Source organism: Vanacampus margaritifer, chromosome 9 (genome assembly GCF_051991255.1).
Source record: "Vanacampus margaritifer isolate UIUO_Vmar chromosome 9, RoL_Vmar_1.0, whole genome shotgun sequence".
Classification (NCBI taxonomy): domain Eukaryota; kingdom Metazoa; phylum Chordata; class Actinopteri; order Syngnathiformes; family Syngnathidae; genus Vanacampus; species Vanacampus margaritifer.
In genome coordinates, this window is record NC_135440.1 from 23,389,487 (window position 1) to 23,410,289 (window position 20,803).

The window sequence follows — 20,803 nt, forward strand, 5'->3', positions numbered from 1 at the left end:
AAACTGGCTATTCTTAAAAAAAAGGAGGTATTTATTTTAATTTTATTTATTATGTATATTAACAAAAAAATAGAATTAACTTTAAACTATTTATTTTTAAGAGTAAATTTGGAAAATTTGTTTGAAATAATATTTATGATCATACATGCATTATATTTCTATTTTAAATATTAAAACTGGCTATTCTTGGAAAAAAAATGTAGGTATTTATTTTTCTTTTATGTATTTTTTGTACATAAAAAAATAGAATAAAATTGAAGCCATTTACGTTTAAGAGTAATTTTGTAAAATGAGTTTGAAATCATATTTATCATCATACATGCATTATATTTATATTTTAAATATTAAAACTGGCTATTCTTAAAAAAAAGGAGGTATTTATTTTAATTTTATTTATTATGTATATTTAAAAAAAATAGAATTAGCTTTAAACTATTTATTTTTAAGAGTAAATTTGGAAAATTTGTTTGAAATAATATTTATGATCATACATGCATTATATTTCTATTTTAAATATTAAAACTGGCTATTCTTGGAAAAAAAATGTAGGTATTTATTTTTCTTTTATGTATTTTTTGTACATAAAAAAATTGAATAAAATTTAAGCCATTTACGTTTAAGAGTAATTTTGTAAAATGAGTTTGAAATCATATTTATCATCATACATGCATTATATTTATATTTTAAATATTAAAACTAGCTTTTTTTGAAAAAAAAATGTAGGTATCATTCTTGCTTTAAAAAAAAATACACATTATAATAATTTCTGTTCTTTTTATTTTACAGCATGGTTCGAGAATACATTTTACAAATACTATTTTCTATGGAAGGAAAAAAATATAGCAATGGATTGTAACTTTTTCACCCCATCTCAAATTCTTTCTGTTAGGCATTTCTAGTGTTTCTAGTGCAGCCCTGCCGTATCGAAGTGTCATGTAGAAAAGGGGCTCACATAGTACACTGTAACAAACAGAATTATGCAAAGGCTGACCTGGCGAGGTCTGCGCCGTGACTGGCTCCGAAGGGATGGAGGCGGCTCCCGCTCCCGCCTCATTGACAGCCGACACACGGAGACGGTAGATTTGACCCGCCTGAAGACCTGAAACCTGCATGTTATAAGAAACGCATCAAACTTTAAGCACCCGTGCAATTTCTCAGGGTTTTTATAAAAATGTTGGAGCTGCAGAAATTGCCTCGAATACAGCGGACACACACACAGGTTGTTCACCAATCACCTCTGGTTTGTTAGTAATTCAAATTAATTTCCCTCATCCAGAAGAATGGCAATAGAAGTTATCCACTATATAATCAGATTAAACTAGGGGTGTCAAAATTAGTGTAATCATTTTGAGTTAATTTAAAGTTTTTAAAAAATATATATATTTTTTTTTACGTGCAATTAATGACGCAGCAGACACGTCCATGTCAAAATTTAACAGTAATAAATGTAATAATAATAATAATGCATATATTTGTGGTGACTGGGGTCAAGTTATATTTTATAATTTTAAAAATGTGCAGAATTTCAACAAGTTACTTCATGTTAAAGATGGGGCTGTCACCACCGTCTTACAAATGCAATTATGCCATCTAGTGGCAGAAAAATTACCTCAACACAAATCAATATTACACTTACAGTACAGTACAGTACAGTACATCTTTTAAATATTAACTCAATTTTATGAATAATTATGAAATTATTGTATCAATGACTAAAAGATGCAGTAATATTTCTGTTAGTTTAAAAAAAATCGACTTTGATGTTAACAAGAGTATGAATAGTTTGATTTTTTTAGTGTACATATCATTATACATTTAGAAAAGATATAAAATTTGTGATTAATCGTGTAAAATCGTAAAAGTCATGTGATCAACTCATTTGCTCCCCAAATTGTATTTATACGTAGCTATTACAAAAACGGCCAGCAGGTGGCAGCAGAGTATAAGAGACCAGCCAGGGCCGTGTTGCAACAAGCTCTTTTCCCCACTGTTTCAAACTGATTTGTGAATAATGATGAAACTTAGCTTTATTCTAATGCTAATTGCTGCAAAACGGAAACAGATAGAAATATATATATAAATATATTTTTTTTCCTGATGAAAGAAGAGACTCTAATCCTTCTTTTGGTAGGTTCCATGTTTTTATAGCGATAGAACAGAATATCCTGTGGACCTTGCAAAATCAGTCAAAATCCATGAAACAGCCGGGAGCGAAGAGGGTTGCTTCAGTGAAAATTGTTGGGAGTGAATGGGTTAATTACGATTAAATTTTTTAATCGCCTGACACCCTTAGATTAAACACAATTAAAGTGAAGTAACACTACACAGCTCTTATGGAGTTATGAATAATACTTTTCTGGTATATGCTTACCATTATTATACGAGTCCTCACCTTATAATGCGTGTCCGTGACTGGCTTGTCATTCACAGCAGTCCACGTGTCGGCCTGCTCGCCCTGGCTGATTTCCAGTAAGTAGCCCGTGACGGGGCCTCGGCCTTCGTAAAGCGGCGCAGCCCACAGGAGCACCAGCGAGTCGTCCCTCACCTCGCGGACCTCCAAATCAAAAGGACAACCTGAGAAAGAGATTGAGCGCTTAGCGTGCGTATCCATGACGACATCGATCAATAACTGCCAAAGGAACATAACCACGTTCCTCCATCTACCTGACTACGGCGGTTAATTTGCCTAATGATTTTTGGGACCCACTTTCGAGTTATTAACGCCATCAAGGGAAGACCATTCGGCAGGATAAATGAGCCGCGCTTCAAAAAAAACGACATGCGCCAGAGAGTGCTTCGTTCCATTTTCAATATTAATGTCACAAGCGGCGATGCCGTGCATGTGTGCGTGTGTGTGTGAGAGAGCGTGTAGCCATGTTTCCGTGCAATACAGGGCTCGGAACACACGTGGATCCCCGAGGGCTTTTGTTTTCACTTTGCATGTCGCCATGGCAACACTTGAAGGCCAAGCTGGGGCCTTTCTGCAACTAACGAACGCTGGGTTCGCACCAGCATGATGAAACGCGGCGTCAGCCTGCATTCTATAGTGTTGAAAGTTTCTAGGTATTATATAAGAAGGGAGCATGAAGTGGAAAAGCTTGTTTACTCAGAAATAACAATCTCTTACACCATTTTTGGGCTGCTGCCCCTGAACATTTTTGAAAGGCAAGGTGTCCATGTTGCAAAAGTATTAGTAGATTGAATGTGCCACAAATATTTTCCTGCGGTTTGCCTTGCCTCACCTGTCCTTATGAATAAACAAGGTGCAGGAGCTTGCAACAGACATAAGCACCAGCAGAGCCGTGCGCCCTGAATGCATATTTAATGGTGTTCAATTGTTGAAAACGTCAATTGAATTTGGACAAAATTGGTTGAGATGACAGGAAGCATTTATTATGGGCTGTGTCGATTTTAAAAATGACGCTTCTGGGCCCGGTAGGGTTCTGAGCTCAGCAAGCTTGGGTCAATAAGTTCAGAGAAAAAAAAACATGGTGCATCAGCATTTAGCTGTTATGCTGCATGCACATGAAATAAGACGCCAACAGAGCTGGTTAGTCCCAAGTGTAAATGCTTTTAAATCCAAGATCCTCATACATATGATTATATGATTAAGGTCTTTTAGAGAATTTCCAAAATCCATCCATCCATCCACCTGTCAATCATCAAGCATCCATCCACCGATCCATTTATCCATCCATCCACCCACCCACCTGTCAATCATCCATCCATCCATCCACCTGTCAATCATCAAGCATCCATCCATCTATTATCTATTCATCCATCCATCCACCTGTCAATCATCCATCCATCCATCCACACATCCATCTATTATTTATTCATCCATTCATCATCCATCCATCCAAAATCATATTCTTGCATTAACTTTTTATTTATATACTTTGCTTTTAAACATCTTAATTTTTTTCAGTTTTTTAAATATCCTAAATGATTTTTCCTTTAAATGTTGTTTTGTGAAGCGCATTCATACACCGTGTGTACAAAACGCGCAATGTAAATAAAGTAGCTTCGCCTTATTTTCACATTTCACGAATGGGGTTTTCCTATTATTTCAACGGAAATGGATTTCATTCTGGTGGGGAAAAAAACTTGCGAGAAAAAAAGGTGTCAAAAGCTTGTTTGGTGTAAGGAGAAATAAAGTAACTCCAAACCAAAAGCAGAACTTTTTGTATTTTTTAATAATTTTTCTATAAGCGATATTTCTGCTAAAAATAAATCCAAAGACTTTATTTGAGAGAGCCCTTTTTAAAAATGTTTTGGAATAATTACCATTATTTCCCTTGCGAAAAAATATGAACAAATTGGAGGTTAATGAGCAATGGATTGTCATCCAAGCCCCCCCCCCCCAGTTTTGGAACGTACCGGGTTCCGGCATGGTCCACTCTTCACACAGAAAAGCCTCGCTGGCCTCCGATGACTTCCCCACACCAACCACGTTGGCAGCAAAAACGCGGAACTGGTACCAAAGCCCGCTGGTCAGGTTTGAAACCTGTTTCGAAAGACAAAAACAAAGACCCAATAAGGTAACTCACAACAGCCAAATAATGAGTCCAGTGAAGCGGCAAGTGTGAAAAATGCTGACTAATGCACAAGTGAGCTGGACTCGGCATCGTGGCTGTCTCTTCCCCGCCACGTTTGTTTGGATTTATTGCTCCCGGGTCGCACGGGAGCCTTTCTCCAGACTCCGGCAAGCATTTGAGAAGGCATTAGTGCTGCTGCCAGCCATTTCTCTTGAGACCACCCGAGACACTTTTGCTTTGGGAAGAGAAGGGATTCAGCCTTATTGATCTGCACATTGATCTTACTATTCGCAGCCACTTAGACTTTAAGACTCTTATCGCCTCGGTGAGACGCTCTCGCCTTACCGAGGCTAAGCGATGCACTCGCAGGTGCGGTGGAATCCCAAAAAAAAGAAGAAGAAAAGACCATTTTCACTTTTGGAATTGACTTTACATTTTAGATTTTCAAAGTACGCTTGAAATTCACTTGGGCAAAGAAGTAGCGTTTGATGCCTTGACTCACTTTTCATTCCTCTGTCTAATCAGCCTCTACCCTGTTCAATAAATGATGTTTAGGTACAGTAGATGCAATCCTTTTTTTTTGACAATTTGTTCTCACCTTGCTTGCATTCTCAGAAAAACAGGCCTGTGTCATGAGTTTGTCAGAATATTCGGAGTATTTTGTATTATTTTGTCAGAAGCTCACTCATACGGAGGACCAAAACGGCCAACATTAAAAATAAATAAATAAATGAATAAGTAAAAGTGCAAATAAAAACAGATATAAAAAAATCTAATTATATATATATATATATATATATATATATATATATATATATATATATATATATATATATGTGTGTGTGTGTGTAACCCTAAAAAAGTAAAAATAAATACAAAAATTAAAAACAGATTCAAAAAATAAATATAAAAATAAATGCGGAAATAAATGCAAAAATAAATATTTAAATTGAATTAAATATCAATCAATAAATAAAAACACTCACTCGACTATTGAAAGGCAGTTTCCAGCGGCGGAGCCCAACCCTAGACACACTTAGGACCGCCCACTCATTTGAATAACATTTCGACCTGACAGAGCGTCTGCAGCATGAAATAAATAATTGTGAGAGCAGAGCGATTTTATTTATATATTTATTCTTGTATTTATTTAGACATTTATCTTTATATATATATATATATATATATATATATATATATATATATAGTTGTTTTTATTACCATTTATATTTATTTTTTGTGTTTCATTTTTTTTATTAGATTTTTACATCTGTTTTTATTTGAACTTTTATTCATTTATTTTAAATTTTGGCAGTTTGGGTCACACACAGTATTACTACACTCCTTATTTTTTTGTCTCACAGATTTCAGCCACTGTCTCATGCAAATGAGCGACTGCCAATGGCAAGTCCAGCTGTCCTTTCCATGACGAACGTGGCCAGACTTTAAAAGACTAGAGTGGCTTCTACAGCACTTGTTGGAGCAGAGCTCACAATGTAGTAAGAATTTTTTTTTTACCCATAAAGACATTTCAATTTTAACTCTTGGAAGCAGCACTTCACAATCACCAAATAAAAACCCTTTCTTTAAAGTTCTAACTTCCCCATTAGTCTAATATTGCATTTGTGGAATATGAATTAAGTGGCAAAATCCAGTTTTTATCCATCTCATGGGGCGGCCATTTTGTCTCAACTGAAAATGACATCACAGTTGCTCAGGGCTCAAGTAAGGGACGACCAATCACCTGTTTGGTCTGAGTTTGGTCATGTGAGGCTTGGAAGCTGAGCTGTGATTGGTCATTACCTGACCAATGAGCAATTGTGATGTCATTATGAGCCAACCGCAAGTGGCAAAATGGCCGCCCCCTGAGCTGGATGAAAACATTCAAACAATCAAAAAGACATCAACTGGTTTAATTATGGAGCACATGTAATCTGCTTGAGATGCTTAAGCCAATATTGTCATTACTTTGAGGCTAACTGGAGAAATAATAGAAATTTGTGTAAAAATGTCTTTCCGCAAAACTCTCATTCAAAGTGAACACAAGAGGGGCTATAAAAAAAAAAGCATCAAGGAGGTTCGTAAATGTACTGACCGTGGCCCGCCTCTCTCTGAGCGCCTTCACGTTGACCTCCCGCCACGTTTCGGTGCCCGCCTCCCGCTGGTCCAAGTAATACCCCCTCACGGGGTCGCCGCCGTCACAGCGAGGCCTCCTCCAGCCCAAAACCATCTCTGAGCCCGTGCACATCAGCAAAGCGATGGCCGAAGGGGCCGAGGGAACGCCTGGGGTAGACCAAATAAAGATGACGGGAAATCACAGCAGGGAAGCCACAGCTCGTAAGACTTACAATCGACATTCAAATAAGAATATACAGTATTCAAGTTCAAGGCAATTCGTCCACAGTGCGGAGACGAAAGGAGCAAATAGCAAGAAAATGAGTCACGTTATCTGACACTGAGTCACAAGAAAGGCCCAGTGGCTCTCTAACTGTCTCTGTTGAGAAACAGTTTATCATAATAGCTGACACGCAAGCATCTTTTTAACTTGAGTTGATACACAACGTTGGGTACTCTTTGTTTCGAATTTTTAGAATTGATAAATCTATCGATTTTTCAATCGATTAATCGGACTAATTTTAATTTTACATTAAAAAGTATTACAAAAGCATCCCCCCCCCTGATTGCTGTTCATTAACTCCTGATTGGTGTTTATTTCGTATTCGTATTGTGGTTAAAAAAAAAAGGGGAATGGATGTTGTGCTATGTTACCGGTTCAGTCATTGTTAAAAAACAGATGTAGATAATTCGTCTTCTTTCATGACGGACTACAGAAATCAGTGTACAATTATTGTTGATACACTGAAATCAGAGAATTTTTTAAGATTAAAAAAAAAAAAAGTCTCAAACGATTACTCAATTACTAAAATAGTTGTCAATTAATTTGCTAATCGATTACTTGACGATTAATCGATTAATTTTCTAGTTGGTTGCTCCACTGTTTAGTTGGTCAGTTGTTTGTTTGGTTGGTTAGTCAAACAGTTGGCTGGTTCATTAGTTGATTGTATAGTTGGATTTCCCATCAGTCGGTTGGTTGATTGATTGGTCCAACAGTCATTTGATTGGTTTGAGAGTCAATTGTTTGGTGTCTTTTGGTCAGTCTATAAATTTGTTTACTGGTTGATTCATTGGTCAGGGATGTGATTTGACCAAAGTGAAATTATCTGAAAATTTAGCTGGGGGTCTGGGGGCCGCTGGCACCCAGCTAGGTCCAGAGCGAAGCCCCCCGGAGCTCATGGGTTTTCCGTGTTTTTAAGTACTTTCAATGCACTCACATGACAAAGAAATAGACAAAACAACAGCATCAATTTTCAATGTATATTGAACTATCCCATATAAAATGGCAGTTTTAGTCAACTCAAAATCAGTCACATTCAAAAATGCCTTTGCTTTTAAAAACTATCACTGAGAATATCATCATATCTAACTAATGTGATTACTAAGTTAACACATAAATAATGTTGAAGAGTTCAAATTTCATGAACAAATAATTGTATCATGACCAAATGAAAAGTAACTCATATTAGAGCATATCACAAATGTCTTTGGTATAGCAGAAGATGTTATCTGTCGGAGTCATGTGCATACACAATGAAATTCAAAAAAAAAACAAAAAAAAATCTGATTTTTTTTTTTTGGGGGGAGATAAAAAAAGCGGAATTCCGCGAATTAGCGGAAAAATCACATCCCTGATTGGTTCATCAATTAGTTGAACAGTTGGGTAGTCAGTCATTTGGATAGTCCATTAACCGTTTGGTTGCTAGGTTATTTGCTCTGTCATTTGATTGATTGATTGGTTGGTCCGGCAGCCGATTGACCTTCAATCAATCAGTTGATTGTTTTATATTGGCAGTTTTACACCACGGCCAACTTCAAAATCACTGAAAGCGCCTTAACGTACTGTAGATAAATGTGAATTTTTCTAGCAAGAATAGACCTGTTGTTGCACTTACGAATGGCGGCTTTGACCAGGATGGGCTGAGACTCCTCCGAGTAGCCGCTGTTTCCCGCTCGGCTCACCGACTTCAACCTGAACACGTATTCCTTACGAGTCTGGAGGCCGTGGACCGTAAACCTGAAGAAGATAAAAAAGAAGAATCAATAAAATAAATATGTGTGCGGGGTGTAAAGCCTTCTACGTCACCTGGGGTTGGTAACGGGTTTGTTGTTGACGACCTTCCAGTCCCGTTGACCGGTTTCGCTGCAGTAGAGGTAATATCCCAGCACGTCCTGTTTGTCTTTGGGCTCTTGCCACTGAAGCGACACTGAGGTGTCTGTGTCTCGGAAGACCAAGATGGAGGAAGGTGGAGCGGGGACGCCTATGGAAAAACACAAATATGAATCAGCTGTTAGATTGATCATTTAGTCAGTCGGTCGGCTGGTTGACTGGTTGGGCAATTAGTGGGTTTGATTGGTTGCGACTTGGATGATCTTTCTTTCTTTTTCTTTTTTTGATTGGTTGGTTGGTCGTTTGGTCAGTCGGTGAGTTGGTTGATTGTTTATGCCAGGGGTTTTCTTAACCTTTTTTGCCTTGGGGCCCAACTTTTCCTGTAAAAAGTGGCCCGGGGCTCATTCAGAAATTATGATTCATGTTGACTTATTATTATTATTTTGCTCATTCAGTTATTTGGTGTGTCGGACGGCTCCTTGGCCCATCAGTCGGTTGGTGAATTATACACATATTGGTATAAATAATTAGGTAAGTGATTTAACCCTGGAGAACCCAAGAACCCTTTTTCTTCTTTGGAAAATTATGAATTATACATTAAATGACTGCTATAAATTCACCGAACACCAAATTATCTGTTTTTTCAATTTTAACCCTTTAATCCCTAATTTAGGATTAGGGCGAAATTTGACCCTTTTGGGATTTAGGGGTATCATTTCGAAAAATCTGAATAACAAAAACTGTCAGTAAACTAATTAGAAAATAATCAATCAAATCCACAGCTACATTGAACAATATCATTTTTTAGTTTTATTTGTTGCATTTTAGAACTGGATTTTGAATCTACAAATGGAAACAAGAAGGGACAAAATCACTGCTGAAAAAAAAAAGAAGGTCTTTGTTATTTGAGTAGCAGAATTTATAGGGGCCAAATTTGACCCCGTGGGTTCTCCAGGGTGAATTATAGGCCGTTATATTGCTGTGATTTTTCTATGGCACCCTTTCCAGTTGAAACCAGTTAAGACCGTGGAGTCGCACACATTGGAAAAGTCCAAAACACTGATAGGTTCAAGTTGGTTATTATTTAGTTAGTCTGCTTGTTGGTTGGTCATTTGGGCAGTTCGTTGCTTTGATTGGCTTGGGCAGTCGTTTGGTTAATTGCTCCGTAGGTTGGTCGCTCATTTGGTTGGTTGGTCGGTCATTTAGCCCGTCAGTCGGTTGGTTAGTAGCTAAGAATTTTTTTCAACAAATAGTGAGTAGTCGTGCACGCACACACTCACAGACATACAGTCCTTACTTTGTGCTTTTCCCAAGCAGATGGGGCCGCTCGGCTCCGACGGCTCACCGACGCCGTACTTGTTGACAGCACGCACTCTGAACTGGTAGCGCGTTCCCTTGACCAGGTCAAAGACGGGAAACCTGGTAGAGTTGACCACGGCGTCCAGACTGGCCATTTCCCAGCTGTTCCCCTCGTCCTGCGACTAAAACCCAGCCCAAAAACACGAGTCAGACCATTTATCAAAGAGCCTCCCCATCTCTGTTCAGTCGCCGCAATGCGCCGGAGGATTCTCAATGTGCAGACGAGTGAGCTGCCAAAGTATGATAACTCCTTCCCAACAGAGTAGCATCACTCACTGGTAATTGTGTCGTTATCTACAGCCGAGCACTTCACGCGCTGGCAGGCATAAAGACTGTCACCTGTTGGTAGTTTGAAAAAACTTCAATGGATTCGAGATTCAAAGGGCTGAGTGCAGATGCAAGGAAGTAAATGCAAAATATGCAGCGACACAGATACTGGTGTGTCGGTATGGCACATCTGTACTCAGATTCGCACTTAAGAAAAAAAAAAAAAAAGCTGTGATACTACAACATTGCAGTGGTGACTGCTTGATTCCCCCCTGAGAAAAGAAAGTGAATAATTTATTATGCGCGAGACAACCTTCATCTTTTGTTCAGTCAGTTACTTTTTAACTCATTCAAACCCAAAAAACGTGTACATACATTTTTTAATACTTTGTCCTTCACTCCCAAAAACGTATTTATACGTCTAAAAAAAAAGAGAAAGAAAGTTTTTTTTAATGTAAGAGCATACAGAAGGCTTTATTGCAGTTTCTGACATAAAGAGGTGGCTTAAAACAATGGTAGTTATTACAAAAAATGGCCAGCCGGTGGCAGCACAGTATAAGAGATCAACAAGCAGTGTTTTCACAACAGGAATGTGAATAATGATGAAACTTAGCTATATTGTAATGCTAATTGCTGCAAAACGGAAACAGATACAAATATACTTTTTTTCCTGATAAAATAAGAGACTCTAATCTTTATTTTGGTAGGTTCCATGTTTTTATAGCAATAGAACACAACATTCTGAGGGCCTTGAAAAATCAGTCCATACTTCCGATTTACATCGTTCAAATTTCAACTTGTTTCAAAAATTCACGCCTCCCAGGGTATTTATCGTCTGATTCCACATTACTTAAGAGTATTCGCTCGATTTAACGTTAAATATAAACTTTTTCCCATTCATTTTTATTGGTAGACAATGAATTGAGCAATGAAAAGAGCAATTGCCTGCCACCACGGAGAACCTAGATTCAAACCCCGCCTGGACCACATTTGAGTACTTTAGCAATTTATCTTTCAATTGACTTCAGAAGCACAGGCATTCAAATCTTAGCATTCAGCTTATCAGCATCCCCACGCAATTTCTGCAAAAATTGCACTTTGTCTGGTTAAGCATTTCTACTAGAGCGGGAGTGCTTAAACTGTTATCTTTGATGATGACCTCTAAAGTTAAACAGTTAAAATCATCCATGGTAAGCCCAGTTTTAGCATTAATGTCACATTTTGTTACAAAAAACCCAGGCTACATTTCCCGTTTAAGCATTATTTGACTTTCCAACACACTTTGCCAGCGGTGGAACGCAAACCAGAAAAGACTGTCAAAGGCACCAACGATTATACAGAGCTTGCTCAAGGGCGAGAGATATATTTTCAAGAAATAAGTGGACGTCAAGTAGCAAACTTTTGCATTTCACATATGCCTTTGACAGCTCTGACAGTTTTATTACCCCGGTAACGAATAACAGTCCAATAAAAAATTATATTTCCTGCGGCACGTTCTTGATAGAGCTGGGAAATGTTGGGGCGTCTGGGCTTGATATTGCAGAACCTGGGGGGGCCTTTATTGCCGAAAAAGAAAAAAGGCGAGCGCCCACAAGGTGGAGGGATTCATCTTATTTGAACATCAGTTTGAACTTTTGATCATTCTCCGGGATAAAAGAATAAAAGGTGGTGAGATTTTTTCCCCCTGCCGCGTGAGGACGTGACGGGAGCGCTGACCTTAAACTGCACCCAACCTTGAAATCACAGATGTGCATGCCTGTCCGTGTCTGTTTGTGTGTGTTCACCTGCACCTGTCTCGTTAGATTAGAGCTGCAGTTGGGAGTCTGTACTTTAAATTTGCCACATGTTTCCAGCGCCGGGCGGCCCAAAATCAACAAACGCGCGATGATGAAACAACATTGATCCTCGAGTTCAGCATGTTGTCGCTGCTATATAAAAAATACTTGTGTCCATTTTCCCCCCCCATTTTTTTTTTTTTTTTTTACTTTTTACACTTTTGGGATGTCTCCATTCAGTTTCATCCCCAAAAACATAAAAAATTTAAAAATTAAATTAAATTAAAAAAAGACAAAAATGGACATAAGTGTTTTTCACTTTTTTTTCATTTTTTTTTAAACACGTTTTTGGGATGTCTGCATTCAGTTTCATCCCCAAAACATAAAAATAAATAAATAAATAAATAAAAAAATAAAATAAATAAAACATACAAAAATGGACATGTGTTTGTCATTTCTTTTTCTTCTATTTAATTTTTTTTTTTTTATTATACGTTTTTATGTTTTTGGGATCCCTGCATTCAGTTTCCTCCCGATAACGTAAAAATGTTAAAAAAATAAAAATAAAAAAAACTTACAAAAATGGACATAAGTGTTACATTTTTATTTATTAATTAATTTATTTATTTACTTATTTATTTTACATTTTTTTGGGATGTCTGCATTAAACTTCATCCCCAAAACCTAAAAATGTAAAATATAAAATAAAAAATAAATGGATATAAATGTTTTTCACATTTTTTAAATATATATATATTGGGATGTCTGCATTCAGTTTCATCCCAAAAACAAAAATGTAAAATATGACAAACATGGACATTAGTTTGTTTTCCACAAAGCAGCGATGATATGCGGAAGGATTACTAATGTGCACACATTGACCAACTACATTATAAGGTACATCTACGAGACCCAATAAAGGAGTTGTATTAAAAATCCAGATTCCAGTCTTTCGAAAGACAATAACGCTGACCTGCTCCACATAGTAGGTGAGCGGCTCCTTCCCGCGGGGTTCTGGCTCGGTCCAGCTCAGCACCACGTACGTGTCACTCAGCTCGCAGGCGTGGACGTTGGTGGGCGGGAGGGGAATTCGGACCTGACCTGTGGCGTGAGGAGAAGATGAAAAAGAGCAGTTGGAGGAGAAGAAGAGCTTAACCCTGGAGAACCCAATAACCTTTTTCTTCTTTGGAAAATTATGAATTATACATTAAATGACTTCTATAAGTTCACTGAACACCAAAATATATGTTTTTTCAATTTTAAACCTTTTTTTTAACTAGCTCAGAGTTGCTAATTTATCAAAAAATATATATAAAACATACTCCTAGGCATTCTGCGACATGATATGAAATAGATTAACAAAAAAAAACACAATTTTACCATCTGATGGTTTGCTGAGAAGATGGTTTTGTTTGGATTGATTTCCAGCTCAACAAAACAGCATGTTGCCAGCCATCTTGTCACCACCACTCTGGCTCATGTAAGTGCAATATTCATCCACTAGATGGCCCCATGCAGGGGTCAGAAGTGGCACTCTGGACTTTTGAAGTTAAATTTGTAAAAAAAAAAAAGGTCTTTGTTATTTGAGTAGCAGAATTTATAGAGGCCAAATTTGACCCCGTGGGTTCTCCAGTTAATATTAGGGGCATGGGGGATAGTGCCCCACCAAAAGGAAATGCGTCATCTTCCAATTTGTATTTTACACAGGTGAAATGGTACATTCCGTCATAATCAGATTTTTTTTATTTTATTTTATTTTTTACATTTTTTTGTTTGGTGGTGTGCCATGAGATTTGCTATGGTTGAGCAACAGTTGGGAAAACACAGACCTAAACCTCTTTTCACTTAAAAAACAAACAAACACTGCTTCTGTCTCCACCAAGGCATTTTGTGCATTGTATGATGTATTTGAACAGAGCGCAGGATGCTGCAAACTCTTCCGACTCATAAAAGAGGGAAAGCGCATACATTTAATCGTAAAAATCAGCAGTTTGAGCGCCTCTGTCCCCGCACTTCTCTGTGATGATGCGGCAGTCAGTGTGCATCAGAGTAGAAAGAAAGCGATACGGTGGAGGCAGAGAGTCGCCGCGTTTGCCAAGTAAAAGGACGCAGCTGTCAGTCTTATCTCGCGTACCGCAAAAACAGAAGAGCGGATGTTTTTGGTAAATCGGTGTATGTGTGCATAAATGCGCTTTCAAGTCAACAACACAAAGTCCATCTCTGTTTCGTTAAGCTATACTTACTTTCACATAAGTCATATACTGTATGTGGGAAAAAAAATAAACAATGGAGAATGTAAATAAGCATGTGTACTACGCTACCACAGTAAATGTTTGATTTATGATTAAAATAAAGATATATAGAATTGTATCTATGAGAGTTGATTTTCGTGTGTTGTTGATAACATACTAATTCTTTTTTTTCTTCTTCTTCTTCTGGAGAGCTCAGTATTGTTCATTCGGTAATTTTACCGATTTGACATGTCATCATCATTGCTCTCCTTTTTTAATTTTTTTATTTATATATATATATATATATATATTTTTTTTTTGTATTTTTATTATTTTTTTGTATGTGGGTGAATAGGAGATTTTATTTTATTATATTTTCAGTGCTCTTTGTTTCACATTGACTACTGATTGCAAAAACACAAAAAACGACCACCAAAATGAGCTAATTTGCTCCCAAAAAGGTAAAAAAAAAAAACTATTTTAAATATTGTCATGGTCCCTAAAACGTATTTATCCCTCTGAAAAATAGAACTATAATTCTTGTAATTTTTCCAACTTTTTTTCCCCAACTATTATTGTAAATCACGTGCATGTGTGTGCGTGGAGCCAAATACTCCTCCGTAAGACAGTTACTTACAAACGCGGCATTTCAAAGTTGGGCCCAAATGAAGATTGTTCCTCTGAGTGCCATTCTAGTTTATGAATATTTCATTACCCTGAAAGAGAATTTTTTTCCCTGTGATGAATGAAGCTGCACACAACACACGCCTGATGCATGTTTTCACCTCCGTGTGTGCGTGTGGAGGCGATGAAGACGGCGCGGACGCATTCTCAAGAGCTACACGACAAACGCGGCGCCTGCGGCCGTGATCTGCGTTTACCAAGAAGCCATCGGAGGCTGTTCATGGTCTTCACTTCTGAGGAATGGAACGATTAATTACGGCGGCGTGTTGTCCAAAATGATATGAAGACACATTAGGCCGCGAGCAAACGGGGACCGGGGGGGGGCCCACGTGTTGCTTTAACAACCTCCTTAACGGCATCATTTCAACCGCGCATTCGCTGTAACGATAAACACATAATACTCACCTTCCAGTTCATCTTTTGTGATGACGACGGTCCTTCCTCTGTGCACTTTGACCACTACGGGAGCACGAGAGAAAGATTGTTAACGAGAGGCCTGATGCAGTCACGTTAGTGGTCATAATAACAGCATGATTGTGTCAAAATGGCGGGCGCACGTTGGCGAGACAGCTAGAGAAAAGAGAGACACAAATAGTTGAGAGGGAGCAGCATGGATGGAAGGAGAGCAGGCCGGAAGGCGGTCAACCTTATGTATTGTCCTTCATCTGTGTTTAATGATCCGCAACACTGGACTACAGCCCATCTGCCCTCTGTATTATATATTGAGAGACAAACACACACACACACACACGTGGGCACGCGCACACACAGGGCACATCCCAGTGCGCATTTCAATCCCCAGTGGAAGACCGGCATAGTCCACCACCACTACTAAGGAAGTATTGCTTTTACACTTTCATGGCAAATGACATACAGTGGTACCTCGGCTCACGAACTTTTCGCCTCACGAACATTAAATTCGCGAGCATTTTGTCTCGGCTGACGAACTAGTTTTCGGCGGACGAACCAAATCTCTCGCGACACGAGAAATCACGAGAAGCTGACGCACACTCACGGCGTCCCAGTTCGTCGCCCCCTTTGTTTGAGTGCGGACGTGGTTTGTGTTCGGTAGACATTTTGGAGTGTACTTTTGCTACCACGGGACCGAAAAAGACCCCACAAAAAGGCTAGTGTTAAGCCTAAGAAGCAGGGATGTGATTTGACCAAAGTGAAATTATCTGAAAATTTAGCCGGGGGTCTGGGCACCCAGCTAGGTCCAGGGCAGTGCCCTGGTGGGAGGACAGGGGGGCAAAGCCCCCCGGAGCTCATGGGTTTTCCGTGTTTTTAAGTACTTTCAATGCACTCACATGACAAAGAAATAGACAAAACAACAGCATAAATTTTCAATGTATATTGAACTATCCCATATAAAATGGCAGTTTTAGTAAACTCAAAATCAGTCACATTCAAAAACATTGGACTGCCTTTGCTTTTAAAAACTATCACTGAGAATATCATCATATCTAACTAATGTGATTACTAAGTTAACACATAAATAATGTTGAAGAGTTCAAATTTCATGAACAAATAATTGTATCATGACCAAATGAAAAGTAACTCATATTAGAGCATACCACAAATGTCTTTGTTATAGCAGAAGATGTTATCTGTCGGAGTCATGTGCATACACAATGAACTACTAAAAAAAAAAAAAAAAAAAAAAAAAATCGGAATTTTTTTTTTTTGGGGGGGGGGGGGGGGATAAAAAAAAGCGGAATTCCGCGAATTAGCGGAAAAATCACATCCCTGAAGAAGACATTGAAGAAAATTACGGTCGAGCAGAAGGAGATCATCGACAAACACGAACAAGGTGCGCGTTTGTCAGCATCAAGTGAGAGCATCAAGACCATGTTAGCAAAGTGGAGTGATATGCAGGATTTTGTCGAACAGTACCATTCAGAAAAGACTGTGGCTATGAGAATCATCAACATGATGAATGATAATGTGATGCCTCAGTTTCGTAAGACCTTACAACTCAGAAAGCAACAGGTGTCAATTAAGAGGTTTTTAGTCAGCAACAAGGATAAAGAGTCTCCTAAGAAGCAAAGAAGAGAAGCCACAGCGGAGGACTCTCCTTCCAAACAGTAACTCCCTCCCTCCCTCCTCCTCCCACTCCATTCCATCAAGCCTTCAACTACTGTACCATCACAAAGGCAAGTTGCAAGTTTTGCAAATAAAAACACTTTATTATACAGTACAGTGTATTTCTTTAATTACAATACAATAGCACATTTATTATACATAAAATAAGGTATATTTTGTGTAGTTTTAAGGCTTTTTTAGTAGAAAAGTGTGTTTTATGGGGACCTGGGAACGGATTATTCTCATTTCAATGGTTTCCTATGGGAAATACTTGTTTGGAAGACAAACTTTTCGGCTCACATACTCTCTGTGGGAACCAATTAAGTTCGTGAGCCAAGGTACCACTGTAATTCTAAAATTAAAACTACGGTTAGACGGGGGTCATCTTCTATAGCACTTGTTATGATTAGGGTGGTAGTTGAGCTGGAATATATCCCGGTTTCAATGAATATTTGCAAACCGTAATAAGATTTAACGTCTAGGTGCCAATATCTGGCATTTTGACAAACATCGGCATTTGCTTTTTTACAAAAGCTGATATCTCGCTGAGCGAATTTAGGGTTTTCATCAGGATTTGTACGATGTTCACAGACAGTTTTTACTTGTCGCCACAGAAAATGTGTACTTGTCCCAAAGACATTCCGGGACATATTCAGTAGGGGTGGGAATCTTTGAATGTCTCACGATTCGATTCGATTCCGATTTTGGGGTGTGCGATTTGATTCAGAATCGATTTTTGATTAACTCTTTGACTGCCAAAAACGTTAAATAACGTTTAGTAAAATCCTATGGAGGAGTGCCAAAGACGTTAAAAGACGTTTGTTTCAAAACAGAGGTGAAACTAACCATTTTCTATTGTGGATTACTGAAAAACGGAATAAGGTAGAAACAAACTTTTTTTTTCTGATGAAAGATGAGAGTCCAATCTTTTTTTGGTAGTATGTGTGTTTCCATAGTCCAAACACATAATTTTCTATGGACCTTGAAAGATCAGTCAAAATGCTTAAAATCGGCTGGCACCCACGGCATCCCTTTTCTGAAAACGTCTGGCAGTCAAAGAGTTAAGAACGATTTTTGATTCAAAATGATTTTTGCTTCAATTTATAGATGTTCAAGGAATCGTAATGATCTACTCCAGTCTGACTCGCTAGTGCGGCACTTTTATCACTCAAAATAACGGCTCCACGCTGCAAAAAAAACAACAACTTTTATTGGAATAACTTGATCGTGGCTTTTTCCTTCTACTCTCTAATGTGGCTACAACTTAACAGTGTGCCAGACCGCGTGGAACCACACTGCCCCTAGGTGGCCAAATCGGGTACAACATGAACAGCGCTCCCAATAAAGGCATACACAAACAAAGGGGAAGACAGTATAAAATAATTTAAATAAAATCGATTTTGGGACATTTAAAATCGAATCGTGATTCTCATGAGAATCTATTTTTTGGCACACCCCTAATAAATATTCAGACAATTTGTCACTGTCTACAAAGATCTTTTGAAACCTTTTACGAACCCTGACGAACACCCCAAATTAGCTACATTCGCATGCATTTGTCGCTATACAGGAAATTTCCACTTTATAAAAAAACAAACAAATTCTGACACTGGGAACAGCAACACAGACAAAAGCCAGAGAAATGCTGGCAATTAACGGCGGCCCCTCACCCATGGTCCTGTCATGTTGCAGGGGGTCCTCAGTGAGAATGGGATCCGTCGCCTTGGAAGGGCGACCCACGCCGGCTTGATTGACCGCCCGAACTCTGAACTGGTACGTGGCTCCTTCTTTCAGCCCAAACACCGGGTAGTGGCACGCTTTCTGAGGGTGCACGTTGCAGCGCACCCACTGGCCCTGACTGAGGTCACACCTGTAAAAAAATATTTAAAAATAAAGCAGGGAGACAGATTGATGGCTCCCTGCAAACATAAACGAGCACATTACTTCCACCGTTTCACTTTATAACAAAATGGCGAGGCTGCACAACAAATCAAAAGCGGTAAACACCCCGCTAAGACCCGTAATAACCGCGGTGCTCAAACAAAGGGCCTCCCAAACACATTAAAAACTTATTTCCAAAGACAAATGTGGGGCCCGGATACGGGAACTTCAATAACAATCTATTGCCGCATTCTGGAAAACAAAGAGAGATGAGCGCAGTTTGCACTAACGATAAGGCTGTTGCTAGGGAACTGGGGAGCGATGTTGTCCTCTCACATCCAGCAAACAGTCATGTTTAGGAATGCAATCCACCTCCCCAATTAAAAGAGATAAAACACAAACATCATCATTGCGCAGATGAATGAGCGCATTTGCAGAATGCTAAAAAAAAAAACACTAAAAAGACAAACGACAAAGCAAAGGAGTGGATTTGAGACAGGACCAAACGCGATCGATTGCTGCGCCGATACCGTACGAGCAGCACCTGTTTCTCCTGCAGGAGTCTTTGATTCCGATATTCGCAGGTTGTGAAGGGCTGATAATTATCGCATGTACCATTCATCTGGTGAAAACGATCACACCTGCTCATGCCCGGTCCCTGCCTGCGCTTTTATCAGCCACAAATCAATTTCCCCGAGAGCAAAATCAGGTTCCCACATTGGAATCTTGCTTTTGTTAACTTGTTACTCAAAGACTCTCTGGAAATACATTCTGAATAAATCTTTTATTGATATCCTACCCTCGGAATGGTAATTAAATCCCAGATTTGGCTTTTGTACATCGTGTATGTGGGATAGCAAAATAATAGAAACAACTTGGGTAGTGTTAAAGTGGAATAACACGTTGATTTCGACACTTCCTGGAAATGTTTGGAAGCAAACATGGTGAAGCTGCATCTATCTGTTGTGCTGCACACAACTGGAATAAATTGCCAACAAAAGTGAAGTCAGGCCCAAGTACAAATGCGTTTTCTTTGTGTGTGAAATAAAAAATAAAACTGCCTTGCCTCACCCGGAGCCTCAAAACCTGATATTGGGTTGAGATTTTCCCCAAAAAGTATATTTGTATCTGTTTCCGTTTTGCAGCAATTAGCATAAGAATATAGCTAAGTTTAATCATAACTCACATTCCTGTTGAAAACACTGTCAAAAAGAGTCCAGGCTGATCTCTTATACTCTGCTGCCACCTGCGGGCCGTTTTCTGTAATAACTACCATTGCTTAAAGCCACCTCTTTAAGAGGAGAAGCTGCATCAAAGTCTTCTGTATGCTCTTGCATTAATTTTTTTTAAAAATAATAATAAAACGTATAAAAACGTTTTTGGGAGTAAAGGACAAAGTACAAAAAACATATTTACACGTTTTTGGGTTTGAATGAGTTTTATTAAGTTTGTTGACCAACTTACGTATAAAAACGTTTTTGGGAGTAAAGCACAAAGTACAAAAAACATATTTACACGTTTTTGGGTTTGAATGAGTTGAGAATAAGTTGGTCAACAAACTTAATAAAACTCATTCAAACCCAATAACGTGTAAATATGTTTTTTGTACTTTGTCCTTTACTCCCAAAAACGTTTTTATACGCTTTTATGGGTTGTTTTTTTTCAATGCAAGAGTATACAGAAGGCTTTGATGCAGCTTCAATTTCTAACCTTAAATTGGTTCAACAATTCTCTTTTTAGAGTGTACAGTGCCCAGTCGGG

The 20,803-nt window shown here is 38.5% G+C and overlaps 1 protein-coding gene across 2 annotated transcripts in view; it reads right to left on the reverse strand.

The window, feature by feature from the left end:
• myom3 (myomesin 3) overlaps positions 1–20,803 on the reverse strand; it is a 75,831-nt gene that overhangs the window by 16,928 nt on the left and 38,100 nt on the right. For both annotated transcript variants that reach the window (XM_077575518.1, XM_077575519.1), the window contains exons 12-21: positions 18,832–19,031; positions 15,485–15,538; positions 13,138–13,265; positions 10,061–10,244; positions 8,740–8,914; positions 8,549–8,670; positions 6,634–6,821; positions 4,381–4,507; positions 2,393–2,574; positions 992–1,106 (exon numbers count right to left, since the gene is read on the reverse strand). In XM_077575518.1, coding sequence (XP_077431644.1) covers positions 992–1,106; positions 2,393–2,574; positions 4,381–4,507; positions 6,634–6,821; positions 8,549–8,670; positions 8,740–8,914; positions 10,061–10,244; positions 13,138–13,265; positions 15,485–15,538; positions 18,832–19,031 — 1,475 coding nt within the window. The remainder of the gene's footprint in view (positions 1–991; positions 1,107–2,392; positions 2,575–4,380; positions 4,508–6,633; positions 6,822–8,548; positions 8,671–8,739; positions 8,915–10,060; positions 10,245–13,137; positions 13,266–15,484; positions 15,539–18,831; positions 19,032–20,803) is intronic.